Source organism: Anopheles gambiae, chromosome X (assembly GCF_943734735.2).
Source record: "Anopheles gambiae chromosome X, idAnoGambNW_F1_1, whole genome shotgun sequence".
Taxonomy (NCBI): Eukaryota; Metazoa; Arthropoda; class Insecta; order Diptera; family Culicidae; genus Anopheles; species Anopheles gambiae.
This window is the reverse complement of record NC_064600.1, coordinates 25,669,004-25,681,699: the sequence shown is the minus strand read 5'-3', so window position 1 is coordinate 25,681,699 and position 12,696 is coordinate 25,669,004. Positions and strand designations below refer to the sequence as shown.

Sequence of the window (12,696 nt, the reverse complement as noted above, 5' to 3'; positions counted from 1 at the left end):
AAGGAACGATTCTTCCGGATAAAGCCAACAAAATCAATAAATTAAATTATAAATGTGAAAGGTGACAGAACAATTATTTTACCTTATTACACGTACGAGAGGAATTTTTGTGCCAAAGTCTAAATTTGACAGCTAAATGACAATCGAGAAATGACAGTACTTTTCTCCGTCAAATAAAACCTTTACAAAGACGGAATAGCACGCGCAAATTAAAGAAAGGGGTGGATTTTTTTGAGCACTACGGAGAAGGAGAGATGCCACCGAGAGAGCGAGTGAGTGTGACCAAATTTTTTTGCCATTCAAATTTGGTCCGGTACTTTTTTGGCTGGCCTAGGCTCGCAAGCTCTTTAACCTTTAAGTTGGCAACCGGATACCCGGGTATTTTTTTCAACTTTAAACTGCAATAACTTTTGATTCACTGCTTTTATTGGCCTGAAATTTTCCTGAAATTTTTTTTTTGGTGCATACCCAAGTAGCACAATCCTGTTAAGAAACCGTTAAAAGTATGCTTAAAAGTATTACTTTTAGCTTTCCATACAGCAGTAATTCTAGGGCTTAAAACACTGCGTACCCGGCAGGCAATTGACAGCTAAACTGACGGCGCCGGAGGAGGAGAAACGGGCGCCCAACCGTGCATGGCTCAGGCGCCCAACGGAAGACATGATTGGGCGTGGGGGGGTACGGATGAAACGGACCTCCCGTTCTTTCGTGTATTGTTTACATTCGTTTATCCGTGTATTTCTTTCATTCGGGTTGTTTATCAACACAGTGTATTTCAAATTTACCGTTACTTTATTGAAAAATAAAATATTCTAAAAATACACTATTTTTCATACAAACCTTATTCAGCGCACGAAAACGGTTATCACGGAGTTCCAGCATTCACCTGTAATTAAATTAAAATATAAAACATAAAATAAGTAAAGAAAGTTATTTGCATTTCGTACAAATAAAGCGTTGAGAATGCAATACAATACCATTATCAACATGTTTGTTCTATTCAACATGTTCAAACAACATGTTGTAGCCGCCTAAAACAAACATGCCTCCAGTTGAAATGATAGTATGACGACGAACGTGCAGGAGTTGCGTCGTCATCGAGGGCTAAGCCAGCTTCATCGTTTTGGCAGCATTCCGTTAACCAGATGTGATTATCCTTCGTTATGAAGTGTAACTAACCGACCGTACATGATATGGCATTGATGAGAACGGCTTATCTGAAACTAAAGAAAAAGAATAATATCAGTCAAGTGCATTTCATGCTGATCGTTCGCGATCGTTTCTTGTATGTACAAAGGAATAAAGGCGACATTTGTTAGAGCCAACTGTAATTCTCACAGCACAGCTGAAATAGACAATATAAGAGAAAAATATTGTTAGTGGAGCGCAATCCATGTAAACCATTAATTTTAATTATATTACTTTAATCGTCAATTTGTCTTTCTCTTACATTTTACACTGTCGCTAATTTCGGTAGCTTAGGTAAGTCAACAGTACGACGATGATCTGGATACCGCAAATTACCGGCTCGTAGATGCGTGAACGCATCACTGAAGATTTTGTACCTCCATAACAGTCCGTCTCAGACGACGAAAATATTAGCAGTTGCGATCTGATACACGACGCCTAAACGCGATGAGAAAAAACACATCAAAAACGTTTTAGATGAAAAATATAATGTCAGTGTAGCTTAATAAACATTAAAATGAAATATTTATTTTGCTTTTTCGCACGGCATATTAGCTGAAATGAAAAATAAACATTGTTAACCAGTTTATCAAAATTTCTTTCTATTACTTTAGATACTGTCAGACTTACTTCAACTTTGCTTCAATTTAGCACGGTGGCCGGTGACCCACGGGGTTTTCCGCTGTTTCCAGTTTGTGGTAGTCCGGTGGTTTTTATAGAGCAGTGACTCCCACATTCTCCAGACGGTGCCGGAGGATGAGGAATAGGAACGCGTGCTCTAATTTTGTCTTAATCGGAGCATTAATCGAAGCAGGACAGGTGCAGTATGATCCGACTACAGCGCGATGGCGAGTAACCAGGAAACACCAAGAATGGGGACATAAAATGCGGGTGTGTGATAAGTAGCTTCGTCAGTCAGATGTACCAGTCCGTGTTGTTGGACAACTTCCGACGACAAGTGCAGTGCCATCGATGGTTTCGGTTGCCATTCCTCGTACCATCCGTCGTCCCCGATTGCCGGTGCGTGTTGTTGGACAACTTCCGACAACAAGTGCAGTGCCTTCGGTGGTTTCAGTGGCCGGTTAGCGCGAGTCAACAAAGAATGCCAGTCCGTGTTGTTGAACAGCTGAAGGTAACGGATGAAGTGTCAGCGCTGGTCTCGAATGCCGGTGATAATAATCATCATCGGTCAACATTACCTGGTGTTCCTGCACCATTCCGTCCGTTAGGCCAGCAACATGGACAGCAACCGTCAACTAGTACTGCTGCGCCATCAGTGGTACCGGTTGCTGATGCTCTACCGCAGGAATCAGGCATGAAGATCGGTAGACAACAGGCATTGGCGGGATCTGCAGTACCATCGATTGCATCGCTTGTCGAAGTTCATACTCCGAAGAATCAGCGTGGTATGATGACCGCTATTGTAAGACAACATTTACCCACCAGTGCTTCTGCATCGGTGATAGCGGCTGCTGGAGGATTTGTTTGTATTGTGAGTCGTACAAGCCAAAATGATCAGCGTTAATATTAAAAAACCATCAACGAGTACTGCTATGTCTGAGCAATCTTTTACCTGTGTTCCTAGCCACATCTGTCCGCCAGGCAAGATAGTTGACGGTGGTAGCCAAGTGCCATCGACAAGCGCCGGTGAAATGAACGAGCAAATGGTCCTGTTGTAATAAATTTGCCTGAAAATATAACCAGGAAAAGTGATCAGAAACCGTTTACGAGTTCTGCTACGTTTTCGGTGTACGAACCTGTGCTGCCTTCGTCGCCAATAATGATGATCACCGAAGATGAACACCAGGCTGCAGCAGGAGCAAATCAAGCAGTCCATTCAATTACTTCTACAGAGTATTCTGGAAGCTGCTGCCTTCGTTGTCGGATGCTGTTAATGAAAATAGATGCACGCAGCGCACAGATAGTGGTGATTTTAAATGAGCAGCCCACAATACTGAATCCTATGAAGGGTATAAGAAGAAATGCGGAGAGTTTAGCACTTTAAAAAATCGGAAATGAACAACAGTTTGATACATTTTTAGCAAAAATAGCTGGAGATGATTTTGCATTTTGCAGTTATACTTAAATAATAGATGCAGATATCAGCAGCCAGGATGCCAACAACAGGATGCATAAGGCTTTAAACGTGATGTTTGATAGGACTTTTCTTGCACGGTGTAGCTGGGGAGGATCGTCAGGACAAAAATAGCTTTTAGTAACTATCCAAATACAGTGCTTATTTAAGTCTATCGCCACAAACCACGTGGGAATAGACGTAGATATGATAAAGAATATTTAAAAAGAAAACTGACACATGCACCGGCAAGAGTAAACATGCAGGGAAATGTTAAAACAAGCTGCCATAGAAGGAAGAAATAAACATATATTTATTTGGTTAAATTGCTCTACCTATTTATAGTTGCTGCTTATACATATTACATACATTACATATTATTTATTGATAAACACATTGCTTTTCCATTTTTATTAATCGCAATGTAATATTGATACTATATTTATCAATCACCTTTGATCTATTCTTTTCTAATTTTACAAATTAAATGAAAAATTGTACCTTTTATTGTACCTATCACACAGCTCATAGTAAGTAATACACATTTGCTTTAGTAGCTTTCAGGGGCAATGCTTGTTTAAGATAAAAAATGTAAAATGGCTGTTGGTATCATTTTGCAAATCACTAACAGCCATCGCGTTTTTGCTCCTATCATTTATTGTTCTTTATTGCCCACTGTGAACCGTTTGACCGAGGAGGAACAACGCTAACGATATTCCGGAAAATAAATAATGCTGTTGCATCTTAATAGATATAAACAAAGTGCGTTAACAGCAATAACACGATTACACGACGACAATACGACCATAGCAAACTCTGGTGTCACTCGTCGCGGTCAAGCAACAGCAACTAAACCCGAGAAAGGCCGAGAGAAGCTGTTCCATTGGAGCAATTTACTTAAAAGAACAACAAATAACATACGTCGATGGAGCGCTAATGCTCAAATTAATAAATAAACGATTTAGTGAATAGTTAGATAAACACATGCATTCATAAGCTATATATAAATGTTACCATCGATTGTTTGCAACGATGTTCACAGTGTGCCGTAACTCTCTTCAATTCCCAAACTTGATATAATTTCCACCTGGAACGAAATGCTCATCCGGTTGTTGCTCTGACCGCGCAGTTCCCATAAGGCCCGCGCCGACGATCCAAGGTTGTTGTAAACAAAAATAAGGATAAGAAATCTAAAAGTAAAAATAATTAAAGTTCCCTTACCATCATGCCCACTTCTTTGATGGCTTTCCAATATCCTTCGCATGAAATCCGCTGGGTGCATACGAGGTGAATTGGATTTGTGTGTCTTCGGACAGCTTGGAACACTCCTGAAGAAAACTGAACATCGATTATTCATAATGTTTGACGGAAAATTTTATTCGATTAGTTATTTAATTTCAGCGTAATGAAAAATTACAAATACAACCACTTTAATTAACATACCTTCCTGCGGAGGCGAAATAGCTGCACGTAACTAACCTCCAATCTTTTTCTCCTGGTAAACGATAAGGACACCAAAAAATATGGAAAATTAGATGGGTACAACCGAACATTAGACGGATACGTATAAATATTTCTAATTTATAACACTTTAGCACACATTTTTGCTTCACACTAAGCACAACAAACTAACATATGAAGCTTCAATATTTCAACGCTTCAATATTCGCCAACAGCACACAAGAGAACAGCACCATTGTTCATTACTTTTAAGTTCACATTACAAACTTTAACACTGAAAATATGCAACTAAAATACATTTTATCACAAAGACGCTTCTGCATCAAACTCTTTCACTTTGTAAACATAACCTCGATCCATCTTCGCTGCTTAAAATTACACACACACATCCACACACTGTACGTCGTCACATGCCGTTTGGTGCTGTTGCACGCACACAGTTGCAGTTCAGCACCGCTCGTCCGTGTTTCTTCATGCTCTTCCATGCGTTTCAACGCCCCTCGCCCTAGTATGAAACGTCAATTGCCTGCCGGGTAACGCTTTCCTTGCTTCGTCAATGTTTCGTTAAATATTAAAATTTAACCGGTGTTTTTAACGAAAAAGATCAAAATTAACGAAAAAATCGACAGAGATGTCTATATTTTTCTTTCTCTTTCGTTAGGGACATGCAAGGTCTTCGTTAAGCTTAATGTGCTTATATTTTCGTGAAATAAATTAATAAATAAAACATTTATTCGTTTATTGAATAACTCAATTTCACTTGGTAACCGCATTACACAATTTTCTTTCATTACGCGGATTTCGTCAATCTTCATCGTGGAGGTCAGCTGCTGCCGTGTACGGAAAACATTATGTCCAAACGCTATCCGAATCGAAAATGCTGCGAAATATAAAACTTATGTAGCTCATGTGAAGAGAATGGTAATATCGATACACTGACCTGTTGTAAAACGCACGATGATACACAAATTAAACAATAGCTGATAGAAATTGTCGCAGACGCTTGGTTTTGTTGCCATCTACACACAAGCTATACATACGAAGCTTGACGAACTTTTTGACATACGAAAAGGAGGCGCCATGTACGTGACCATGTACAGTATGTCTCAAAAATTATCGTCATCAAGATCATTTTATTTTGCCCAAGAAAATAAATATTTTTATGAAGATTTTTCTCATTTGCAAATATTGCATACCCTTTATCAAACTCTTCACATGTATTATTTAAAAACTATGAATTTTTTTTTTATTCTTAAATTCTTTTTTTATTATAACCGCAGATTCAAATAGAGGAATAAAAGAAAACACATAGTTTTCGTACAGTTAAACAAAACAAATATTTTGGTGTGAAAATAAATACGCATTATTATATAAATAATAATGAAAAATGATTTTTCGAATATTGAATAAATTGGAAATAGTGTAGATAAAATTTGAAAAACACTGTATGTTATATTGACCAGAATAAAAAAAAACGAGTGTAACGGAATACGTCATTATGCTGTAACGCTGGCAAATGTCATATTCTCTTAAGAAACTCTATTTGATTTTTAACGGCTTTAAAAAACTGTTAATAATCAAATAGAGTTTCTTAAGGCTACTTGGGTAAGTTGTAATTTTAAACAGCCTGTAAGTATTTTATTTTGATTTTTTTTTAACTTTACCACGTAAGTTGGCAACCAGCATTCCCGGGTATTCCATACATTTTGTATGGAGAATGACGTTTCTCTTCTTCTTCTTTTCGTATTGTGCCAATTTTCGAGTCAAATTCAAGCGATTCCAAATTTCAATTTGACCGTTATTTTTATAATAAAATGAAAAAAAAACTTAATGAATAAATGAAATAGAAGAGAATATATGGTCGGCACTACTTGCTTACAGCATTAAAATATATAAAGCATTGTTTACCTATGAAAATCGTTAATTTTTTGCATCAAAACGAGTGGAATACCCGGGTATGCCGGTTGCCAACTTACGTGTGTAAATCTGGTTGCCAACTCTACGGTTAATGCAAGGTTTCTGGGGCTGTGAACTTGTATTAAGGGCGGTGGCAACGCTTTTTCGCATGCGATTTTATCGGACGGCCTGTCAAATTTTTATATGGGATTTGACAGATAACGTCGGACGACGAAATCGCACGTCCGACGTTATCTGTCAAATCCCATATAAATCTCTTCCGATAAAATCGCATCCGATGAGCGTTGCCACCGCCCTAAGTCTGAGCCCTCGCGAGCCCTTGCAAATCGCTGTCAGTTGCACGGTAGGGCTGTTTGCAAAACTTAGCTACTTTTTATCGCGCGAGACGTCTCCGCGCGCGCCATTTTCGCTCTATGTTTATTTGAACGTTAACCAAAAGAGATTATGTTTAGTTGACGTAAATGCATTGTCGAATCTGTGCACAATGTATATATCATTACAATTCTAAAAAGTATTAGTAAAGTGTGTTAAACGTGAGTTGCGAAAGCCAATGGGTCGGTCTAGAAGGAGAAAAAAAAATGCGTAAAACATGGATTAAAAGAGATAATATTTACCATAAACCATTGTACAAGCAAAAGCTCAAGTTTACGTTGTTTCTCGTTGTTCTGATGGGAATATCATTTTTTATATATCAGTTGGTGTATATTAGTCAGTTGCTTACACTGGAATCAAATCATGTCGTACATGAAACACATTTGCTTAAACTGAATCCCATTACATCGATTAGTTTGGATGGACGACATGAGGTTGATAACCTCCAAGGCCGATTTGGGAAACTCACCCAAGAGCAGAATTACAAATCACGGAATAAGACAAACTCAATTCCAAACATTTCGGAAGAAATTTCATTCGTTTATCCGAAGAAAATAGGCAATGCTGAACGACACATTTTTCGGTTTGTTTATATTTATGTGAGAAATGTAGCTGCTCTTTGTTTTATCATATTTTTTTCATTGCAGTGGCATTCGAATGGTTGACCTACACCGTTATAGCGTAAATAAAGGCGTTAAGAATTTCCGATGCTTTACCTCTTTAAGAGAAATTCCTTGGGAGTGGGTTAACGATGACTATTGCGATTGTCCGGATGATGGAAGCGATGAACCTAGTACAAGCGCATGCCCCCGAGGACGGTTTTACTGTAAATTTCAAAGGCGACATAATACGGGCCGCGGAAAAGATATGTTCATATCGAGTGGTAGAGTAAATGATGGTATTTGTGATTGCTGTGATGGTTCTGACGAATGGTTGACTCGAAGAAGCACGGGTCCATCTCATCTCTGTGGGGATGAATGTAAAACAGAATATTGACTCATCTCTCTGTTAGTAAGAAAAGTGGTTGACCAACTAATTGGCACATGAAACCACCATCATGAAACCACCATGTATGAAAGCGAGGTTTGAAACTCAACATCGCTAAACGAAGCATGTTAACGACCGATTTTGATAAGTATAACTATTTTACGCTCAAACAAAACTCGCCGAACGTTTCAACATAATCGACGAAAACTCTATCAATACGGTGAGAGCTACAACATTTTTATCTGCTTCCATGGGAGCCAAGCACTTTTTGTTCACATTTTTTTGGCAATGATATGATAGCAATGGCCCCATCTCACACGAACCCATGGCCCTATCTCACATCTTATTCAAAATCTAATTGAATAAAAATAGATTTAAAGGTGAAAAATTAATGGTTTGAATACAATCCTGGTTGATTTCTTTTTATGTTATTGTTTTTGTTTGGTTCTATAATACAGGGTTTCACACTTTATCTCAAGACCGCGGGACCCCTTCCCGAATCTGTCTTAGCCAAAGCCAAGACTGCGGTATGATGCTTGAAAACGTTGATGATACCTGAATTCATCGGATGCAATGCTGCATCTGCGGCACATTTCTCGAAACACACTGGTCCGCGCCGAGGACATGCGGTCGAATATTTTTTTACACGGATAACCTTTGTGTACATCAGTGTACTGAAAACAGTGAATTTTTTTTCGCGTTTTTACCAGAAACGGACTGCTCTCAACAACGTGCCCTCCGACGCGGTCGATGTTAATGTGCGTGACATAAACATCTCCAGAGATTCTGTGCTAAAGGCGCTCAAGCAGGTCAAACCATCCTACAACCCTGGACCTGATGGTATTCCAACCGCAGTTCTTGCCAAATGCAGCGAAGTTTTGGCTGAACCTCTGGCTCGTATCTTCACACTCTCTCTCAATCAGCGTATGTTTCCAGCAGCATGGAAATCGTCTTACATGTTTCCTGTGCATAAAAAGGGGGATAAGAGCTTAGTGGAAAACTACCGTGGCATTACTACTTTGCCTGCAGGTGCTAAGGTTTTTGAAGTCGTCGTCCAGAACTCGCTCTTGAACTGTTGCCGCTCGCTGATATCAACACGCCAACACGGGTTCTTCCCCCGCCGCAGTGTGACCACCAATTTGGTGGAGTTTGTATCTCACTGCCATGCTGCATTCGCTTCGGAAGCCCAGATGGATGTCATCTATACCGACCTTAAGGCTGCCTTTGATCGGGTGAATCATTGCTTGTTGTTGGCGAAGCTTGCTCGTCTTGGATTCTCTGCCTCTTTAGTGGAGTGGTTCGAATCTTACCTCACCAATCGTCGATATCGCGTCAAAGTTGAATGTATGACATCTAGGGAATTCGTGAGTTGTTCAGGCGTGCCACAGGGTAGTAACCTTGGACCCTTGCTGTTTTCTCTATTTTTCAATGACGTTACTACTGTAGTAAGGGAATCTGAATGTTTATTGTATGCGGACGATCTTAGACTTTTTTTTCCTGTGAGGTGTTTTGGTGATTGTTATGTCCTGCAAGCATCGATCGACTCTTTTTCCGACTGGTGTCTGAACAACGACCTACACATTTCTGTTGATAAATGTTTGTCCATGTCGTTTCACCGTTCTAATTGTCCAATAGTGTTTAACTACTGCATCTCCGGTACACAATAACAACGACACAGTGCAGTAAAAGACTTAGGAGTTACTCTTGACCGTAAACTTGACTTTCATGTGCATCATAACGAAATTATTGATAGAGCGAACAGAATGCTAGGATTTATACGCAGGCAGTCGAGAGAATTCTCCGACCCACATTGTCTTGTCGCACTCTACAAATCACTAGTCAGATCCATCTTAGAATACTCCTCAGTAGTTTGGTGCCCATCGTCGTCGTTATGGTCGAACAAGATTGAGTCAGTGCAGTCAGTCAAAATTCACCCGTTTGGTCTTACGGTTCACACCCTGGCGTAACGTAGCAGCGAGACCTAGTTATCATGCCCGGTGTTTAATTTTTGGACTCGAATCTCTCGCTACTCGTCGCGAAACGGCGCAAATATTGTTCATGAAAAAATCATCCTAGGAGAGATAGATTCACCGGACCTTTTAGCTAGAGTTAATTTCCACGTACCTGCTCGTATTTTAAGAAACTTTAGGCTACTAAGAGTTGACCAAACTAGACGTGCATATAGCGATAATGAACCTTTGACTGCGATGGCTATCAGATTTAATGCACATTATGACTCTTTTGACTGGAATTCCCTAAGTTAACCTGTTTTTCTTGCTGTGATACTATGTGTTATTTATTTTGTGCTGATGTTACATTGTACCGTGATGCTTTATGTTATTATAAGTTTAGTTTATAAGATCAGTGATAAGGCCAATGATGGCCAATCACTTAACATTTACAAATAAACAAATAAACAAATGTATGTTTTCTTGTCTCATCACTAGATCTCTTTGGGGAAGTCTTCTCAGACACGTATTCCTTGTAAAAAAGATTGCTTCTGACTTGGTACTATTGGTTTTGAGCTTCCAGTTTATACAATATTTAGCATACGCCTCTAGTGCGATGTTTAAGCGTCTAATGATTGTTTTGGGATTTTTCGCTGAGGACGAGATAGCGAAATCATCAGCATAAAGGAAATTAGAACAATATCTTGTGTTTGGTATATCTGCTATGTAAATTTTGAATAACAGAGGAGACAGCACGCTTCCTTGTGGTACACCAGCTACATTATGGTATGGTTTCGATTTGGATTTTCCAATGTGTACAGAGTTTTTCCGGTTATTCAAAAATGATCTTACTATGTTTGTTATGTAAGGAGGAAAATTAAACTTATTAAGTTTGAAAAGTAGTCCCTGGTGCCATATCGAATTAATTGTCTAAAAGCACTAAACCAGTAGATTTTTTTAATTCCCTATTTTCAACAATGCTATTTTTTAATCGATGGATCTGATGTGTTGTACATCTAGCAAGCTGAAACCCAAATTGAGATTCCGGTATAATATTATTGTTATCGACATGTTTGCGAATTCTGATAGCAATCAGTTTTTCCAAAAGTTTTCCCAAACAACTTAGAAGACTGATTGGTCTGTAGCTTTCAGGATTCGTATGGTCTTTACCAGGTTTAGGAATAGCAATTATTTAAGCAATTTTCCATTCAGAAGGAAAATATCCTAGTTGTAGACATGCGTTAAAAATAAGAACTAGATAGACTATGGCTTTTCTCGGGAGATGCTTAATGGTTTTGTTATTGACTCTATCACAACCAGTTGATTTTTTATTTAATAAGTTTTTAATTAATCTCGTAAGCTCGCTTGGTTTAATAAGTTTAGATGAATGTGGTTGTTTTCTCATATTGGAAGTCAAATATTTTTCATTTTTGTTAACTATCCTACTTTCAATGGGACTAACATTATGATGTGTTATATTATGTGCATTTTGAAAATGATTTTTAAGAGCTTCACATTTTTCTTTAGTCGTAAGTAAATAGTGGTTGTGGTTTTTGAGTATAGGAATATTTCTTTGTTGGTTTTTTATAGTGCCTACGAGCTTCCAGAAGCGATTCGTGTTATTATGACGGGGATTTATACTTTCTAGGGTATTAGCCCATGCCTTATTCCGTTCCAGGGTTATTAAGTATTCAATTTTCCGTTTAAGAAAATAGTAATTGTTTTGGTATGAAGGATCTAATCTGTGTCTTTGCCATTTTTTTCTAAATTTATTTCTAAGTTTTATCAAGGTTTTTATACGATCAGGTAGTATAATGTTAAATTTACCTGGAATCACTGTTGGTATGGCTCTGTCATGTGCTCTGTTTATGTTTGAAGTAAATTTTTTAATCATTTCATCGATTTGAGACACATTATGAATATTACATAAATGCGTTGAAGTTAAGTCAATAGATTGATTAACAAGGGATTTAAAATTGTTCCAATCTGCTTTGCTATAGTCAGGGATTTTATGCTCAGGGATTATATTTGCTCTAGAATTGTAAATTGTAAAGGAAATTGGTAGATGATCAGAAGTTAGCGCTGTGATTGTTTTTAACTGAGAAAAAAGGTTAAGGTTATTAGTTAAAGCTAGGTCAAGTATTGATGGCTTTCTAGAGGGATCTCTAGGGACGTAAGTTGGTTTATTTGGGTAATAAATAGAAAATTGACCTCTTTGTGATTCCTCAAAAAGGATTTTTCCTGCTTGATTACGAGAAGCACAATTCCACATTTTGTGGCGAGCATTAAGATCACCACAGATGAAAAAATTATCTTTTTTTGACGTTAGTATTATAATGTCATTTTTGAATGCCTGCATATTAATATTCGAGCCGGGATGATATGCAGTGATAAATGTTAAGCTATTTTGCTCCGTGAAAATTTTAACTCCTATTGTTTCAATTATTGAAAGGTTTAAGTGTTTTATCAACTGGTGTTTAATTGTTTTACTAACAAGAATCATCACTCCTCCTTTGGGGCCCGATAATCTATCTAGTCTATAGCTATTGTATCCTGGCATGTTAAACACGTGCACCGGTTTTAGGAACGTTTCCACTAACATCATGATGCTGATGTTGTTTTCATTTAAAAAATGGGACAACTCTGTTTTTTTATTGGCAATGCCGTTGGCATTACAGTATGAAACTCGTACATTACCTTGGAAATCCATCACGGAAAACAAAACTTGGCAACCACTTGGAAGATTGC

The 12,696-nt window shown here is 38.2% G+C and overlaps 1 protein-coding gene and 1 long non-coding RNA gene across 14 annotated transcripts; one reads left to right on the top strand and one right to left on the bottom strand.

Annotated features, from left to right (window-relative positions):
- Positions 1-572: 572 nt before the first annotated feature.
- Positions 573-5,373, bottom strand: LOC133392284 (uncharacterized). 13 transcript variants are annotated; one of them, XR_009765613.1, is made up of 9 exons: positions 4,706-5,368; positions 4,277-4,600; positions 3,501-3,545; positions 2,946-3,369; positions 2,762-2,876; positions 1,819-2,660; positions 1,451-1,743; positions 978-1,345; positions 573-886 (listed from the first exon to the last, which is right to left on the bottom strand). It is a non-coding gene; the product is annotated as an uncharacterized LOC133392284 (long non-coding RNA). The 13 variants fall into 13 exon arrangements; XR_009765615.1 differs by having other exon boundaries at positions 2,946-4,590; positions 4,706-4,757; positions 4,896-5,373; XR_009765612.1 differs by having other exon boundaries at positions 978-1,223; positions 1,294-1,345; positions 2,946-4,600; positions 4,706-5,372.
- Positions 5,374-6,979: 1,606 nt separating this feature from the next.
- Positions 6,980-8,391, top strand: LOC1278706 (uncharacterized). The gene is made up of 2 exons (XM_318332.6): positions 6,980-7,595; positions 7,660-8,391. The coding sequence occupies exons 1-2, from the start codon at positions 7,219-7,221 to the stop codon at positions 8,006-8,008; spliced, it is 726 nt and encodes a 241-aa protein (XP_318332.5). The 5' UTR covers positions 6,980-7,218; the 3' UTR covers positions 8,009-8,391.
- The last annotated feature ends 4,305 nt before the right edge of the window (positions 8,392-12,696 follow it).

What these genes read in the sequence shown, in the direction of transcription:
- LOC1278706 (XM_318332.6), top strand. Translation starts at nt 7,219, where the DNA reads ATGCGTAAAACATGGATTAAAAGAGATAATATTTACCATAAACCATTG. An exon ending in GCTGAACGACACATTTTTCG is followed by an intron (nt 7,596 to 7,659) that starts GTTTGTTTATAT and finishes TTTTCATTGCAG; the next exon opens with TGGCATTCGAATGGTTGACC.